This window comes from Euprymna scolopes, chromosome 37 (genome assembly GCF_053919585.1).
Source record: "Euprymna scolopes isolate OS-2025 chromosome 37, ASM5391958v1, whole genome shotgun sequence".
NCBI classification, from domain to species: Eukaryota; Metazoa; Mollusca; class Cephalopoda; order Sepiida; family Sepiolidae; genus Euprymna; species Euprymna scolopes.
Genome location: NC_136518.1, coordinates 8,858,449 through 8,878,556, shown reverse-complemented (window position 1 = coordinate 8,878,556; position 20,108 = coordinate 8,858,449). Strand labels below are relative to the sequence as shown.

The 20,108-nt window shown below is 31.8% G+C and overlaps 1 protein-coding gene across 1 annotated transcript in view; it reads left to right on the top strand.

The window, feature by feature from the left end:
* Window positions 1-83: 83 nt before the first annotated feature.
* LOC145261074 (G protein-coupled receptor kinase 3-like) overlaps window positions 84-20,108 on the top strand; it is a gene marked incomplete in the record, with an annotated part of 298,219 nt that continues 278,194 nt past the window's right edge. The window contains 1 exon segment of the mRNA XM_080119245.1: window positions 84-1,927. Coding sequence (XP_079975371.1) covers window positions 1,815-1,927 — 113 coding nt within the window.

Here is a 20,108-nt window from a genome sequence, read left to right as displayed (position 1 = left end):
AAGAGTTGACTTTCAGTAGGAGCTGGAGTAGAAGTATGATAAACGCCCGCAGTAGAGATGCAGTAGGATTGCAGTAGGAGTGGCTTGGGTGTTCTTAGCAGCAGCAGCAGCGGCTTCGCAGTTGGATTGCAGTGGAATTACAATTAGCTACAGTCTGTAGCAAGACGGACAAACACGGACATAGTAGCAAAAAACAAAAAACAAAAAAAAAAAAAGAGGGGGCTTGTTTGTTGGTGTTGACTGCGACGTATGAGAGGGAGTGAGTGAGTGAAAGAGAGAGATAGAAAAAAAAAAGTGAGTTTTAAAAAATAACCTTTATTTTCCAACGTCCCTCCCCAATCCTGCCTTACCAGTGAGGATAAAAATCTAAACGGATACAACGACAACAACAGCGATCGTTAATATTGTCTCCTTTTCTTCATCCTTTTTTTTTTTTTAATTCGCCATCATCCGAGAAAGAGAAAAAAAAACAAGAAGAAGCAAAAGATATAGCGAGGGGGAGGCAGAAAGCGAAAAGAAGGTGGAAAGAGAGAGCGAGAGAGGGAGGGAGGGAGGATGTGGAGGGGGTGAAAAAGAGAAAGAGAAAAGTTTAATCCATTTCTCTTTCTCATCTCCCTTTCAAAAATATCTTTCAACCTCCCCTCTCCGATATATACATATATATATATATAGATATAGATTTATATATATATGTATATTTTTCTAAAGAGGGGGGTGGTCGGTGCGTCTAAATCTCATACCTTTTCTACCTCGCTTCGTTAAATACATACTTATATACCTATCTACTTAATATTTACATATCTCTTTCTCTTCTTCTACAACCCGACCTGGCGTACGTCGCGTTTTGGGGTTGTGAAGAAAAAAAAAATCACCCCAAAACAACAACTAAAAAAAAAAACCAAAAAAAAAACCATTTCACTTAATCGAGATTTATTATTACAGAAAGGAATAAACGAAAACGCCAGGAAGAAAGAAGCAAAAAAAAAAAAGAAGAAAAAGTCTCCTACATAAATATGCATTTATTTAATTTATATATATATATATACATATATAAATGAACAAATACGATAACAAGTCACCGAAGGAAAGGCTTATATTAAGGAGTTTACCGAAAAAAAAAAAAACATCACTATATTTCAACCGCATCTTCAAAACTCTGTTTACTTTTAATTGAATGTTCGTGAGAGAGAGAAAAAAAACCCAGATAATTGACCACTGGAAATGCATACATAACACCTTTTTGTGTGTTTCTGTATAAATATACATAACATATATATATATATATATATACTTGTATATAAATTAAGTATATATATTAAAAAAATCACAAAACATATATAAAACGCGACGCTGAAGCGATTTCCTTGGATTTATTTACTTACGGATTGAAAGTTTTTTTGTTTTTTTGTTTTTTTTTTATTTTATTTATGCCTATAAATATATATTAAAAAAATTAATTAAAAGCACGTGTTTATTGCGGGTGCTTTAAAAAAAGTATTAAAAAAAACAAAAAAAAACGGCAAAATTTTAAAAGAAAAGAAACTACACCCTTGGAAATATTGGATATATATCTGAAAATCTAAAAAAAAAAAAAAAAAAAAAAAAAATTTTAAGTTTATAATTCTTTTTATTTATATAAATATTTAATTGTTTATTTATTTATATAAAAATCGAATCTATAAATATGTATGTATAAAAAGCGGATCGAGAGAAGGAAGTTACAAAATACGAAAAACGAAATCGGAAATACGAAAAACGAAATTTCTTTTTTTTCCCCTTTTTTTTTCTTTTTTTTTTTTTTTTAACTAACAAACATGGCTGACCTGGAAGCTGTTCTAGCCGATGTGAGCTATCTCATGGCTATGGAGAAGAGTAAATCTTCTCCGGCCGCCAGAGCTAGCAAGAAAATCGTCCTTCCAGATCCGAGGTAGGTTCCCAGATCAAATCTCAACCTTTATCTACCCGACATATCCATCCTTGCACCCTTTTATTCATGCTCGACGCGACTTGTTTTCCTTCGGAGAGAGGAAAAAAAAAAATGGTCTCTCCTTCCCCTTCTCCCTTTCCTATATAATTTCATTTTATTGTTTATAATATTAAAAAAAAAAAAAATGACAGTGTTTGTTTTTAATCCAGGAATTGATATTATTTAAGAATTTTAAAATCTTTTTTTTTTCTTTTTCTTCTGTCTTTCATTTAAATTCTTGATCTTTGAATTTTCCCAACAAAAACTCTTCCGAAATTGTAAAGTCCAGTCTTGGAGATTTCTTTCGTTTTTTTCCCCCGATTTTTGACGAATTAATATTAAATTCAGTTTGAATTCAAAATTAATTATTATCGACCATTTACGATGTTATTTTTTTAATTGGTTTGATTTAAATTGAAAACTATCAAATTTTTACCTTTTTTTTTTTTTTTTTTTTTTTTTTAACTTAAAATTTTGTGCCTAAAATCATCTAATATTGTCTTATTCGAATTTCCGATATTGTTTTTAAATTTTGTTTATATTTTTCTAATATAAAAAATATTTTTAAATGTTTAGGTTGGTATCTTTTAAGATTGTAAAATTATCATTTAAAATTATTCGATACTAAACCACGACTTTCATTCCTGTTTCTCATATATATATATATATATATATATATATATATATATATGCAATTAAAAAAATTGCATGAAGCTTTTAAATTTAAAAATGTTCAGCTCAAATTCAATCTTAAATGGTGTAATATTTGTTTCTGGCGATTCCCGTCTCGAATCTTTTAGTTTCACTTCTAAAATTGTATGTATTGACTTTCCAGAATCTTAAAATTTCTAGTTTTGGTGCTTATGCAGTTTAGGTACCGTGCTATAAATAATGTTATTATTTAGAAACCCATTCTTAACGTAGGAAGGGTGTTTTTTCGTAACTTATTCTGTACTTTCACGTAACAACTTGATAAACAAGATGCCGTAACATTTGAATTTAACTTGAAAATGGAAATAAACAGTACAGAACCTTATCTGTAAAAATACCCCTCCCCCTTTTCTTTTAAAATTAAAATTGGATATTTTATTTAAAATTCGGTGCTAGTGCAGAGAGTGATCCATGCTATTTTTTTAAATCGTATTTCAAAGTTTAATTAAAGTTTTATGATTTTTATTCAATTGTAAGGTTACAAAACACACTCCCCCCTCCCCATGTTAAGAATGGCTTTTTAAATAATTGACGTTATTATTTACGTCCGGCTGCACTAATACCTAAAATTCTTATTTGGGCTTTAAAAGTCGATGATAAATCTTTTCTCTAGATTACTTTTTCTCATTTTAAGATATATATATATATATATATATATATATATTAAAATTACTTACTAGCATTAAGGTTAAATGCTCTTCTGTATAAATAATTCAATTTGTTTTAAAGTCTAAAAAAGTGATATTTTACGATAAAACGACTTCAATGACATTTAAAAATAAAAATTCGATGCTAAATACATTAAAAAATGCCTAAGTTTAAAAATCCAGATATTAAATTTTTATTTGTTTTATTTTTAACTTCACAATTTTTTAAATTAATCTTTTGATTTGATTTTATTTGTTATATTTTTAACTTCACAATTTTTTAAATTAATCTTTTGATTTGATTTTATAATTTGATGTTAAAAATAAAAATACTAAAAGCATGTAATTTCGTCTTTGAATGGTTTAAGTTTTGGTACTAGTGCAGCAACCAGAGAGTGATCCGGACATAAATAATAACGTTTATTTAAAAAGCCATTCTTAACATTGGGAGGGAAAAAACAAAACTTTAAACTTGGAAATACGATTTAAAAAATAGCGAGGATCACTCTCTGCACTAGCATCTAAGTTTCTAGTAGTTTTTATTTTTTTGTTTATGGACTTTAAAATATCAATAGGTTAATGAAAATAGATTTTAAATAAAAATTTTGAATAAAAAAGGGCACTTAATAGATCGAACTGGTCGATTGATAGATCGATTTTTTTTTTTTTGATGTGTCGTTTACTCGTTTACAGCAAAACCAGTTACCTACTTGCCATGTCGAAAATAGTAACATATCCAAAAATCACGAAAATTCATTGAGTATACCAACCGTTTGTTTCTTTTTTTAAGTGTCGAAAAGGGGATAAGTATGTCCCCCTGTATTTGCAATCTTCAAGGTGTTCATATCTAAAGAAAATGCACTTCCTCTTTTTCGTAAAAAGCGTAGTATAAATACCCCCAACAACCACCCCATGTTAAAAACGGCTTTCGGAATAAATCCCTCCAATCTCTCCATGTTAAGAACGGCTTTCGAGGGTGGGAGTTTATTCCGAAAGCTGTTCTTAACATGGGATGGGTGGGTGCTTATTATAAGCACCCACCCATCAAGCACTGCTTATAATACGTTGGGGCACGTTGTAAAAATTTACCAAAATTACTTTTAGCTATAAATAATTTTCTAATCTATGAATTTTCGTAATTTTTCGGATATATTACTATTTTCGACATGACAAGTAAGTACTGCTTTTTTTTTTTTTTTTTTTTTGCTTAAAGCTACATATTACCCCCCCCCCCCCCCGATCTGTCGACTCTAACGGACACAAAAAATCCATGTAAAATTGACTTAAAATAAATAAGTTTTAAACATTAATGACGATACATGGTTTAAAAAATGTTGCTTATTGAAAAACGTTTTAATTTATTTTTATTAAATTCAAGATTCATAAATAATTTATCTTAAAATCACAGTAATGTCTACAATTTCAGTCTTATTTTTGTATATTTATTAAAAATATTTTTAAGTAAATATTTTTTATTTGACTTAAAATTTAAAATTTATAAATTATAGTGTAGATATGTAAAAATATTGGTAAAACTATACAAACACCGTGACAGCGAATTAACCCTAACCCTAACCCTAACGCTGTCACGGTGTTTGTATAATAATACCAAAATATTTTCATTTTAAAAATTAGTCATTTTTTTTTTTATTTACTTGCCTCCCCACGAGGACAGTTAGACATAAGGTCGGTTTTTAATGTGGGGGGAAATCCAGCTCCCCAAAAGGGTCACTCTGGATAGGAACAAAAATTTAAATTGCCTCAGTCTAGCAGGACTTCTCCTTCCTTCACTGATCGAGGTCAGAAAAGGTGAAGTGTAGTGTTAGAACAGATACTACACTGATCTTTGGCCAAAAGGCCAAGCAAGCACAAGCTAAACTTCAGTTGCCCCTAAACGGGACACGCTGGATCGGAACAAAAATTAAGATTGCCTCCGTCCAGAAAGATTTCTTCGTAAGACAAAAGATGAAGTAAAACATTAGCAAAAAGTGTCTTTGAGTTAGGTACTTTCAAAAATATATCATTTTAACAAGTTTAACACAAAGCAATAACAATTGTGGGAGGGGCTGGATCATCTATCCTATTAACTAGTCCTTGCAGTTACCATAATACCACATTTACTCTATAGGAAGGGGCATACTATAATTTCCGCAATGTGTTGAAAAATTGTATATAATGCATTTTTATGCTAACCTAAAGGCCAATGGTTATTTCTAATATTTTGGTTTATTTTTGTGCATTTTTAATTTTTACGATATTTTTTATTTATTGGCTTGTTAGGTGAAAGTACAGAATTTTTACAAAACCTTCTATCCCAATCTTAAGAATGGCTTTCTAAATAACGTTACTTCAGCGCGATAACAGATGCACAAGTACCGTTTCTTTACTTAACACCCCCCTCCCTTTTTTTTCTAAATTGGTAAATTATTACTTGGTTTCCATCTTAACATTTTCCTTTTAAAATGACTACTTGTGAAGGTTTTCGGGTATGCTGAAAACTAATATCGCATATAAATTTTCCGCAAATAAGTAGTTTTCCGGATATTAAGCTGTAATTTCTTATGCTAAAAGTGGTGGCGGCAACTGGTGGCCATTGTTGTACGCGCAAGCGCTCATATATTTAGTAAATTTGATGCGAAGTCCAAAAATATTCTTTTGCTGTATAGTTTTATGGGTTTGTATTACTGTACACATAGATTCAAAAAAGTTGTCAAAAAACAAATATATAACAAATAAATGTTATCAAAGGCAAGATAAGTTACTTTTCTACCAAACTGGATATATTTTTTTGTGTTTTTATTCAATGTAATGTTTATTCAGCTTGAAAAATGTACAATGTTTACCGATGTATTGTAAAATTCAAAATGGCGCCCGACTCTGTCTTTAACACGGTAAGTTTGGGAAAAAGTGTTATAAATAATAAACTAGACAAAATACTATTAAAAAAACACCGAATATATGTCAACTTATGTCACGGTAACATATATTGCGCTAATTTCTAACAGTATTTTGTCTAGTTTATTATTTATAACATCTTTTCCTGAACTTACCGTGTTAAGGAGAGTCGGCGCCATTTTGAATTTTCCAATACATCGGTAAACACTGTATGTTTTTCGAGCTGAATAAACATGTTAAATTGAATAAAAACACGAAAATTATATCCAGTTTGATAGAAAAGTAACTTATCTTGCCTTTGATAACATTTATTTGTTATATATTTTGTCTTTTGACAACTTTTTCGAATCTGTGTACAGTAATACAAACCCGCATTTTTTTTTTCAATTCTGTTTGACGTTTAAAACTGTCAATCGTTTTTGGATTTGTATCTTGGGTTAATGAACAGTCGATTATACGATTAACGAATACTTGTTGATGTGTCCCACCTTCCTTCAAAGAGGAAGTATTTTTTTTTTTTTCTTTGGAGATTGTAACGCTGGGTACGGGGCAGGCAAACCAGTTGCTAACATTCTCCTGCTTTTTCTTGAAACCAACCGATAGCTCTTTTTAATATCCTCGTTGTACCCTTAAGTGCAATTGTCTAGATCTCTTTACCACCAGGCATATTAGTTAGGCAGGACTCCAGGTTCGTCTTCATAAGCCCTTGTGGCACCTGTAACAACTGGTATGATGCGTGGATGCGTGGTCTCATGACGAACGAACGGATACTGTCCCCCCTCTCTGAATTGAGCATAGGAAGATAATACAATAATTAATGACAATAACCGTGGAGGTTTGGTTTCAGACTCCTCTCCATTAGACGTTACAGAACATGAGAACTGAACTACATGCCGTCAGTTTCAAATCAAAACAAAGGTGACCAATATGTTGTCCCCTTCGTTTGGATGTGAAACCGACAGTATCGTTATCTTGATCGTCTGTAGTGCATGCATGATGAATGAATATTGCGCGGTTATTTTTGAATTTTCTTAATCGAGCACCTCTACTGGGCTCCCAATCTTTTAATATGATGATGCAGGATAGGCGACTCGAAGTCCGCAGCAACTAGTGCTAGATATAAATTCGCTATATATATATATATATATATATATATATATATATATATATATATAAATTTCGGGTTTGTATTACTGTACACATAGATTCGAAAAAGTTGTCAAAAAACAAATATATAACAAATAAATGTTATCAAAGGCAAGATAAGTTACTTTTCTACATAACTGGATAATTTTTCGTGTTTTTATTCAATGTAACATATTTATTCAGCTCGAAAACCATACAGTGTTTACCGATGTATTGGAAAATTCAAGATGGCGTCTGGTTCTCTCTTTAACACGGTAAGTTTGGGAAAAGGTGTTATAAATACAAAACTATACAAAATACTATTAAAAACCCGCCGATGTTTACGGTAACATATATTGAGCGAGTTTTTAACAGTATTTTATCCGGTTTTTTATTTATAACACCTTTTCCCAAACTTACCGTGTTAAAGAGAGAATCAGATGCCATCTTGAATTTTCCAATACATCGGTAAACACTGTATGTTTTTCGAGCTGAATAAACATGTTACATTAAATAAAAACACGAAAAATATATCCAGTTTGGTAGAAAAGTAACTTATCTTGCCTTTGATAACATTTATTTGTTATATTTTTTGACAACTTTTTCGAATCTGTGTACAGTAATACAAACCCAAATTTCATGAAATAAAATGTAATTTTCTCATTGTTTTGAATTTGTTTTTAGTACTATTGATTCTTTTAAAATTAAAATTCATTAGAAAATAACATTTATCTGGCACTGTTTGCTGCGTACGACGAGTCGTTACCTTCTGCATCTGTGTGTGTGTGTGTGTGTGTGTGTATATGTGTGTGTGGAAAACCGAAAACTTTTTAACTTTATATCTTTAACGTTTCAAGAAAACGGAAGTAAAAACATTTTTTCAAGTTCGTCATCTTGAGAAAGTCGGGTTTTTTTTTTTTAATATGTTGCTTTAAACCGAAACAATACTACGTACTTAAGTTATTTCGAAAATAGTAATATATCCAAAAATTACGAATATTCATAGAGTAGAACAACTACTATGCCTTTAGCCAAAAAGGGGGGGGGTAAATGTGGCCTGGTAGACCAACACACCCCCTACTTGTAAAAACTTGTTTTCAATGGGTTTTCAGGTGTGCTGAAAACGAATATCGCATTTAAAATTGGGGCTGACAACTAGTTTTCATGATATTGCAAGCATACTTTTTATCGCTATAGACAACAAATATTACATGTCATCATGAAGTAATCTAAAATGTTCGCTCCCCCCCCCTCGTGTGTGAAATCTTCACCGTCTACATTTATAACATCATTTATAAATAAAATGCAATTTTTCTCAAAAATTACTTTCTTCGTAATTTTTGGATATATTACTATTTTCAACATGACAAGCAAATATGTAATATTGTTTTTGCTTATAATGGCGTACTCAAAAACAAAAAAAAAGACACCGCTCTCTTCCTTAACAAACACCAATTCTTGAAATAAAGCTAAACCATGAATAATTTTCGTTTTTCCTCGTTTTATTGGGTTTGTATTGCTGTACACATAGATTCGAAAAAGTTGTCAAAAATCAAACATATAACAAATAAATGTTATCAAAGGCAAGATAAGTTACTTTTCTACCTAACTGGATATATTTTTTTATGTTTTTATTCAATGTAACATGTTTATTCAGCTCGAAAAACATGCAGTGCTTACCGATGTATTGGAAAATTCAAAATGGCGCCCGACACTGTCTTTAACATGGTAAGTTTGGCAAAAGGTGTTATAAATAATAAACTAGATAAAATACTATTTAAAAAACACCGAATATATGTCAACTTATGTCACAGTAACATATATTAAGCGAATTTCTAATAGTATTTTGTCTCGTTTATTATTTATAACACCTTTTCCTGAACTTACCGTGTTAAAGAGAGTGTTGGGCGCCATTTTGAATTTTCCAATACATCGGTAAACACTACATGTTTGTCGAGCTGAATAAACATGTTACATTGAATAAAAACACAAAAAATATATCCAGTTTGGTAGAAAAGTAACTTATCTTGCCTTTGATAACATTTATTTGTTATATATTTGTTTTTTGACAACTTTTTCGAATCTGTGTACAGTAATACAAACCCAGTTTTCATATGAAGAAATTATTCTTTCAAAAAAGTGGGTAATCACTTTTCCATGTAAATTTAACTTAAAATGAGCACCTACTTTCTGGCCACCTGAGAGAGAGAGGGGCATTTTGTGTTTTGTTTATTGGCTAAGAGGTTTTTGGTCGATTTTTTTTTTTGTTTTCATATTTCAATAAAGGCACGAGGAAATTAAAAAAAAAAAAAAAATCGGTATTATTTTACTTTCAAGCTCATCTCCCATTCGTCGGTGCGACGGTGTGCTTTAAAAGAATATGGTAACCGTTTCCGTCGCAAATTTATCGTTTGTATGGTATTAACCCCTGAACTCTGGAACTATTTTCCATTTCACAGCCTAGCCTTCGTTTACGCTACGTTACTATAAACGAAGGCTGTTAAATGTGCACTCGCATACCAAACTGCCTTGTCACAGTGTAGTATTGGCGAAAATTTAAAATTAGATAAAAAAAAAATTTAAAAAAAAAAGTAGTTTTCCAAATATTAAGCCATGTAATTCTGTTATCAGTGGTGGGTGGACTGGTGGCCATTTCTGTACGCGCAAGCGCGCGCGCGTTAATGTATAGATTTTTTCCAACTCTAAAAAACCTTTACAATGACGACTTAGGTAAGTTTTCGGGTATGCTGAAAACGAATATAACATTTAAAAGAGGCGCAAAGAAATAGTTTTCATGATATGAAGAAATTACTATGAACATAGATTCGAAAAAGTTGTCAAAAAACAAATGTTATCAAAGGAAAGATAAGTTACTTTTCAAATTCATTTTTCGAAATGGTCACACAATGCTATTAATATAAAGCTTAGATTTTAAGAGAAAAAAATGTAACCGTCATGATTATGTCGTAGATTTATTTATATTCGAAAGGGTTCTGCAATGAAGCCAACGAACGGAGAAAAAATGATAAAAAAATCAAATATCATTATTATATATTTTTGCGTTATGGTAAACACTTTATATATTAGGTTCACACAATGGCCGCTAGACGGCGTTTCTCTTTATAATAACAGGGGTCGATAATCCGTCTCTGTTGCTAATATGTCACTGTCCTGCAGAAGTGTCAAAAAAAGTCTATCGCTATAGGCTACACAAGTTGGACGCCATTATGATATAAATATGAATTATATCCCCTGTGTGTACAATCTTCACAGTCTATCAAACATAGAAGAAAAAAAAATGCAATTTTACCCATTTTTTTCGTAAAATGTTAACTATAATTTGAATTTTCGTAATTTTTGGATACATTATTTTCGACATGACAAGTAATATTGTTTTTGTTTAAAATAGAATCGATCTGTCGCCTCCTCTCTTTCAACAAGTACCGTATTTGTTGTATAACCTACGTAGACAATGAGACAGGTCTAAAATAGTAACATATCAAAAAATGACGAAAAGCAATAAGAACTAAGAGAAGCGAGATGGCAGTCTTCAGGCCCAATGTAGACAGGTGCTTGTTGAGCCGTCCCCATAAATCAAATTCTACCCAATTTACACTATTAACGATTACTACACTACTACATTGCATTCATGAACTTTTATCCTTGAATGGCCTTCGGGCCTTAATAAGTGGTGACTATCAAATAAAAAAAAAAGTTACGAGACCCATTTTTAACAAAACCATCCCGGTTTCGTAAACGAACAATACTGATTCCCAGAGGAGGAGTTAATGACTGGGAGAATGATATACTGACGAACGAATACTACCACCTCCCCAAAGAAGGGAATCGATGCTTAGGAAGATTATCAGAACAAGACAGGTAGAACTCCCCCCCCCCTCCGAAAAATTAAAGAAGGTAACCCTTGGGAAGGTGGTCTCACGACAAGATACTGCACTCCCCTCCCCTCTCTCTCAAAAAAAAAAAATGCTTAATCTGGGAGGATTAACGCCACATCCTTAAAAAGGAGCAGGTCATTCCTGGGAGCACGGTTATTGCATTAATGCATTACACAACTTAGGTATTTCTTCTACGTTTATCAACTCGTGATTTTCACGAAGTTACTCGGGTGTGCCCGCCCGGCTGATAACGGGAAGAACCGGAAACGGTCGACAAGATATTAAGACATTTTTCCCACCCAATGTCGTAAATCTCGGTAGTCGTCGCCATTCTTAACAGGAGGAGGGGAGAGGTTGTAACTTTTTTTTTTTTTGTAACAAGACTCGCCCGGTCGTTTCCGGTTCTTCCCATCATCTGCCGGGTACATTTGAGTAACTTTGTAGAAATCACGGGTCGATAAATGGCACAAACGCATTTTAGAAACATCCATTAAAAGGTGGTAATAGATTCAAACATGAATGTAGATTCCATGAGCAGAGTTTCTTTCTTAGAGCTGTACGCCTGTGGAACTCTCTTCCGTTGGCCTACTTCCCAGGTGACTACAATCTGGTTGTCTTCAAGTCCAATGTAAAACATGTTCTTGATGAACCGTCCCCCCTATGTAATCCAACTTACAAAAATCCCACTACCTATTTTAAAAACGTTATAATCACATTGACTATTGTATAGCCATTAACCTTTATCCTCGAGTGGCCCCCGGGCCTTGATAAGTTATTCCTGTGTGTGTAAAAAAAAAAAAAAAAAAATTCATTCATTTACAAATAACTTTTTAGTGCTTCTACATTATTGGGACGAGATTTGGTAGACATCAGTGGCGTTTCCCGTTTCCCTTCGATTTTATTTGCGGTCAGTGGGTGTAGTTAGGTTCATTTAATTTATAACGTAAATGAAACAAAACGACTTTAATCGTGTTAACAGATTAAAAATTGTCATCTTATTCCTCATATTTTTAAGATTATATCCAAAAATTACGAAAATCGATAAGGTAGAAAATTATTTATTGAAGAAAATAGAAAAGTGCATTTGAATAAAACGATCGTATTTGCTTATGTAAGACAGAGTTCAAAAGGGAGCTAAGTTTCCGTTTCGATTTTTTTTAAAAAACAAGATGGCCGCAATTTTTCACCTGCTAATACCTAATACGATTAAAGGGTAAAATCTGGTCGGCCATATTACATATTCATCATTAGTTATTTACACGAGACACATTTTAATCATGATTTTCTCTAGTTCCGATGGGTGCAGTCACTGCAGTAAATAAACTTTTAACTCGAAATGACCCCTAATGTACTAATGTATAACGTAAGAAACAGAAAAACATTTATAATGCGTACACAGCTTTATTTTCTCATATAACCTCCATACGCTTTGAAGGGAATTTACCGGTTAAAGTTTTTTTTTTTTTTTTTTTTAATTCAATAATATTCAGGTAATTTCGACTGCATAATTTGAAAGCTAACATTGTAATTTATTAGAATTGATAAAAAAAAAAACGGTACTTGTACAGTTTAATCAAGACAATAAAGAAATGAAAATATCGAAAAAGGTTATATTGTACGCATCCGTTTTGAACTAAAGATTTCTGAAAAAAAAAAATTACTTAATTTGATCGAGTAGGTTTGTCTTTTTTTTCTTTTTCTTTAGAGCGGGGGGAAAACACGTTTTTATGACAGCACGTTGAAGGCAGACATCTTGGAATTTTTTCTTAATTTTTGTTTGGAGTTTAGAAACGCCACGGGGAGATAACTCCAGTTAAACGCAGACACTCCCTCCCCATCTTTAATAATAGCTTTTCTTCCTAAAAATCGAACCTTTTGCTCGGTATCATAACAATTTTTTTTTTTTTCGCTGTAAAACAAAAACTACTTGATGAAATTAAGTGAATTTTTTTTTTTTTTTTCGGAGAACTTCATTCCATAACAGATACGTACAATATAAACCTTTTTCGATATTTTCATTTTTTAATGTCTTGATTAAACTGTACAAGTACCAAAAAATCAATTGAAACTATTTAAAAAAAATTTTTTTACTCCATTTTTCGATTACAAAATTTCGTTCTGATAGTGTAGAAACGCCAAATATTATTATACGAATGTTTATTCGAAAGATTGATTTTTGGCATTGATAATTTAAATGCATATGGCCTGCCGCCTGCGTCCAATTTTCACAAACGCTACGCATTAAATTAGGTTGCATTTCGGCAATAACACGTCGAATGTTGTTTTCCAACTGGTCTATTGCGTCTGGTTTATCAGCGTAAACCTAGGACTTTACACATCCCCAAATCTAATAGGGATAAATCGCATGAACGAGGTGGCCAGTTTGACGGGACCATTTCGTGAAAATTTTCGTTCATCAAATGTTTCTCCCAGTAAAAAAAATGATTGTAGCATTTGCAATTTTCAGACGCTGTGCGTGCGCTGCTGAGCAGCTGCAGCTGCTCTAATGTCAGTTTCTTCATGATGAATTGCCTAACCAAGCTAAACTAAAAATAACCGATAGTTGCCAAATCTGCAATTAAAGAAAAAAAGCTGTCAACTTTAAGTTCGCCGCCTTTAAAAACACCATATATATATAATTACATAACCCGGATATAAGAGATTTCTTAGGTCATTATAGTTCTTATATCCGGGTTACCCTGTACATTAGCACATGCTCTAATTTGGAACCAGAGCTAATCTCTTATATACGTTTTTCTTATATTCCGGTTTCCTATAGCCGGATTACACTGTAGTATCTTTAATTCTAAGTATTTCCAGAGTAGTGTATTAATAATTAAAAACATTTTTATATTAAAGTGGCCAAGTATAGAATTTTGTCGAAAATTTGTCTTCGAATGAAATGTATTTTTATTTTTCATTTCGTTAAAAAAAAAATGTCTAAAACAACAATAAAAAAAACTTTATTTTTTTTATTTTTATTTTTTTTTGCAAGACCATTTATTAATTTTACTCTTTCTAGTTAAAAAATGTGTTATATTGACGATTTCAGCTTTAAGATAACTGCCAGTTAAACATTTTGATTCACTTAATGAACTCCATAACATAATAATTAGGTTATTACAATGACAGCCGTTTTAAAGCTTAAAGCTTCAATATGTCAAATGTGTCTTCTATTTTAAAATGTCTGCAATGAATTCTTCAATTCCTAGATTTCATATTGTCGTTCTTTACCATTTCTAAAGAATCGAGTTGTGCTTACCATTTTTTTTTTTTTTGGTTATCCCCCTCCTCCCCCCTCTTTGTGTTTGCTGTTTTCCCTCCAACATCGGAAACCCTGGATAATTCCATATAATTGTATAATAGTGGCTCTGTGGACACTGGTCAACATATTTTTCTCTTTGGTTTAGTAGCACAAACGAACCATAGTGCTTGACTTTTTGGTGCTAATGCACTTACTGATCCGCGCTATTTTTAAAATCGTATTTCCAAATTTGATTAAAGTTTTTTTTTTTTTTTTTTCAGTTGTACAGAATAGTTACAAAACACCCTCCCCATGTTAAGAATGGCTTTTTAAATAACGTTATTATTTCAGCACGAATCAATAAGTGCATGAGTACCGACTTTTTAAATCTCCAAGCTCTAATTATATCCAGAAATTACTATCCGCCTGCAATTTAAGCGCTTCAAAATAATGGTAAATTTGTAGATGAACACCCTTCACTAATAACCCCTTCCCTCAGCACACACAAAAAAAATCTTAGGCAATTACCTGTAAAATATTTTTTTTTTTTTTTTTTTTTTTATGCGGAGGAGGGGGGCCTACAAAAGCAACTTAGAATTAAGAGTAGGGGATCTATTTCGTATACATATTTAATGTAAAATGACCCTCCTCCGCAATATTCTCGGAAAAAATTTAATATTTTAGAGCAGTTAACTATTTTGTTTTACCCCTTACACCAAGCACGACTGGCCAAGCTGTAAAACAATTAAACATAATCGTTTAAAATAGAACCCCCCCCCCCGAAAAGAAAACGTACAGAATTTATCTCCCATAGCAATATAAATTGGTTCACTGGCCTATAACGCTAGCATAACCCGGAAATAAATGGATTGGGTTATTTTACGCTAGTTATTTTCGAAACCGATCCGCGTTCTAAATTCTAAAAATTTTTGGAGTGGTTTATAATATCTAAATTTTAAAAAAATTAATAATTCGCTCTTGAATATGGACGGAGACTTACGTAAACATTGCCCCCCCCTCCCTCACATACACCAACCCTTAAATAAATGCTCATCATGTACTTCTGAAATGTATATTTAATACGTTTAAATCCAATTGTCGCAAAAGGTCACTCATTGGATCGTTTCGGCTGAGATCACAGTGTAGTATCTGTTCTTCAGATGCTGCATTGCTGCAGTGCTGCACTTCAATTTCTTGTTCTGTCAGTGGAGAAGTCCTTCACGACTGAGACGATTAATTTTTGTTCCTTTTCTCCACGTTAAAAAACTACCCTGATGTCTAACTCTGTCCCGTGTGTGTGTGTGTGTGGGGGGCATTGTAAATAGGAACTGTCGGTTGTTTCAGTTTATAGAACCAAATCCGTTCTATTTTTTTTTTTTATGACAATTCCATTCAAATAATAATTTAATGACAAAACAATATCGTCATAAAATAACCTCATTATCAGTGCTATTGTCACTAAATGAATCTAATTGTTAAACTAATTTGGTCAAGATAATGTCGTTTCAATAGCAGCCATCTTAAAGCCGGAATATTCAATATAACCAAATCCGTAAATGCGATGTACCAATTTGCTCTTTCACTCTTTTGAACCAGACAGAACTAATCGATAAAATTTGGCAACCATTTCGGGAGCTCATCAGTTCAATGCGACCATTTTACTTCCACATACCTTGAACTTCTTTTTTTTCTAACCCTAAATTAAGTTTTTGGCTTTGTTCGGCAAAAGTTGGTTAGAAATTCTGTAAACACCTATTTTTTATGTTGGTTGTGGAGGGCGGGTGGGGGTATAGCCTCCACCTGTCAAAATTCGAGACTGCCGCAATATCGAACAATGTGTATATATTTAGAGCGTTCATTATTTTTTTTTATTTTCATATAAAAAGGTCATTAGAAAAAAAAAAAAGCAATATATTTCTGTTATTTGTGACAATGTTTGCTTCAATTTAAAAAAGCTGCCTAAAAATACACTACACAAACAAACGAGGTTAAAAATGCTTAGCTGTGAATATATTTAAACAAAACTGTACAAATATGATCAATCTTGAAATATATGTAATCTGAGGTTATTGTTTTCTAGAAGTTAAGTAACCGATGAAGTTTAATAAGGTTAATACTAAAGTGCTCAATACCGAAGTAGAAAAAGGAATACTCTTTATTTGTTTCTGCATGAGCAGTAATATTCTGCTACACAGTCATGAGCATGTTTCAGTCAGCTAGTTACTAATAACTAGAGATCTCTTCAGGCGATACAGTTTATACGAAAGCAAAGTTTGCAATGAAAAAAAATCAGGTTTTCCTCGTCACAGCGAGTTAATATCAGGAGGTTCCTTCACTAGATTTGACGGAATCTCCTGATATTTATTCCATTTATTCCCTCTGACGAGGAAGACCTGATTTTTTCATTGCAAACTTTGCTTTCATACAAGCTGTATATCGCCTGAAGAGATCTCTAGTTATTAGTAACTAGATGACCGAAACATGCTCATGAATGTGTAGCAACATATTACTGCTTATGTAAAAAAAGTGTGTGTGTGTGTATATATATATATAGAGAGAGAGAGAGAGAGAGTAAAAACTGGTAGTGCTCAATACTATTGCAGAGCAAATATACGTTTTATGTTTAGTTACACATGTTTCGGTTACTGAATCGTATTAGCGATCCAGTAACTTCGTCAGACTATAATATATACACGCACACGCACACACACACACACACACACACACACACACACACACACACACACACACACATATATATATATATTAAATGAAAGATGAGGAATAAAAGTTATATATAACTTTATTATATCATCAGAACAATAAGGAAAAGATGACATTAAAAAAAATCTTCAGGCCATGGCATTTCGAAGCGAAATGCTTCTCATCAGAAGAGAAGGATGATGAATAATAGAAAAAAAACTGGCTTAATGACATTTAGAAATGAAATAATAATGAAGGAATAGGAAAAGTAATTAAATGTAGGTATAACATATATGCTACCCTCCGTTTTACCCATATATGTAGGTAATATATACATTTTTATTTAATTTTTTACATAACCATTAATATGTCGCTACACATAAGCATGTTTCGGTCAGCCAGTTACAAGTAACTAGAGATCTTACTTGTTATTTGTAACTTGCTGACCGAAACATGCTTATGGGTATTAAGTAGATACGGGCAAAAATGGGGGGCCTCGTTTTGAAAGCCGCTTTATAATTTTTTTGTATGTTTCAAACAACTTTTTGATTGTATTTGAAAGATTAAGGACTAAACTTAATTTCCAAAAGGAAAAAAAATATTTGTAAACGTGAAAAAAAAAAAAAAAAAAAAAAAAAAAAAGTTATGAGAAATGTTTTCACGGCGAGCTACCCAATTCAGCTAAAAATCCTTTAAAAGATAAATATTAGTTTTCTGGATCTATTTCAAAGATAATTAGTAAAGTCCTAAGATATTGAATTAAATTAAACACACACACACACACACACACACACACACAACAAACTAAAAATTTCGTAAACACGAAAATTACGAAGGCCCAAAATTTCAGGCAGTCGAAAGATTGTGAAAATGACGTCATGTAATTAAAAAGGAGGAAGTCCCCCCCCCGAGTCGCGCATCCGTACATTTCTTTTCTGAACGTTTGTATTAATTTTGACATTTTTAATTTAATAATTTTTCTATGTTCCTATTTTTTTAAAATTATTTTATTTTAATTATTGTTCAATATTATACAAAAAAAAAATGTTACGCCGAAAGTTTCACATTCTTGCGATCAAGGAAATTATTAAAAGCTTTGCATATAAAAATTATGTGAAATCTGTAATTAAAAAGAAATATTTTTTGCAATTATAATTTTTTGTTCTTGTGTGAAAATATTAAATAAACAATGCTTAATTCAATGGTAATATCGGTAGTTCGAGAAATTCATTTTTCTTAGTTATATCGAATTCATTAATACGGATTTAGGGGCTTTTTTCGTAATGTTCCTATAAAAATTATTTTATTTTTATTGTTACAAATTACGATGCTTTATAAAAAAAAAGCAAAAATAAATTCTTGCGTTTTTTATTTACTATTGAAAATTATAACTTTAGTAAATTTGTTTTTTGTTTAAACAAAATGATACATTTCCACTAAGATTTAAATAAAAATAATTACGTCATTATATTCCGTGATCATTATTTGATAAATACTGAAAATTTCATTAAAATTAGTTAATTTCCTGATTTTTGGTGAATTTTTTTTTTTTTTTTTTTTTTTAAGTAAAGGTAGGGGTCAAAATGTTTATACATTTTGAGCATCGGCATTCATTTTGCCCGTACCTAATATTTAGCTACACATTAATGCTTAAATAAAACAATTAAAAAGAATATTTTGCCCTGCTTCTTCGGTATTGGCTACTCTTGCATTAACCTCGTTAAAACTTCATTGGTTGCTTTACCTCTGGAAGATTATTAACTTTGGATTATATATATACGATCGCGCCGACGCGCCACTATTCTACTATTGAACCGATAATGGTATCTCGTTTTTCTTAGATTCAAACGTGTTGCCTGATTCTTGTCAATGATCCCAATTATTAGCAGTCTCCTAGCGCGCGCACACACACACTGTTACTACTTTTACTAAGTTTTATCTTTTATTTTATTTAACCCAAGAAGACTTGGCGCTGTTGCTTCAGGAAGGAGATGATGTTTGAATGGTTCCTTCCTTTCAAAGAGAAAAACAAAACCCGTACGATACAACGATTCTGTTGTTGGCGAGGAGGAGATAGAAAGGAAAAACGGTTTAGTTTGGGGAGGTTGACGAAATTGAGAACAAAAGAAATAAAAGGCAATTCAAATTCTGCTTCGAAATAATAAAAAATAAAATAAAATACAAAAATAAAATAGCTGACAATGAATGACAAATCCCGTCTTTTTTTACTGCTTTTAAATTCTGATATCCTTTCTTGTATTGCGAACGAATTTAAAAATCTCCCGCTGTCGTTCCGTTATTTTGGTTAATGAGAGCGTCACGCAGAGCGACAGTCAGTTATTTTGGGGTATTGTTTCTGGGTTTTTTTTTTTTTTAAATCTTTTTAATTACATCAATATTGTTAAAATAAATAAAATTTTCTCTTTCCAAAATTCTATTATCATCCCCCCCCTCCTATTTCGATTTTCGCGCGCGAACACCGTTGAAATGTTGAATCGGTTTCATGCAAACTACGAATTTTTTTCTTTCTTATATTTTCGTTATTATAATTATTTATTTTTTTTTATAATAAAAACAATTAGGGTTTGTATTACTGTACACATAGATTCGATAAAGTTGTCAAAAAAACAAATATATAACAAATAAATGTTATCAAAGGCAAGATAAGTTACTTTTCGGCCAAACTGGATATATTTTTTGTGTTTTTATTCGATGTAACATGTTTATTCAGCTCGAAAAACAGTGTTTCCCGATGTATTGGAAAATTCAAAATGGCGCCCGACTCTCTTTAACACGGTAAGTTTGGGAAAAGGTGTTATAAATAAAAAACTAGACAATACTATTAAAAAACACCGAATATGTCAACTTATGTCACGGTAACATATATTGAGCTAGTTTCTAACAGTATTTTGTCTAGTTTA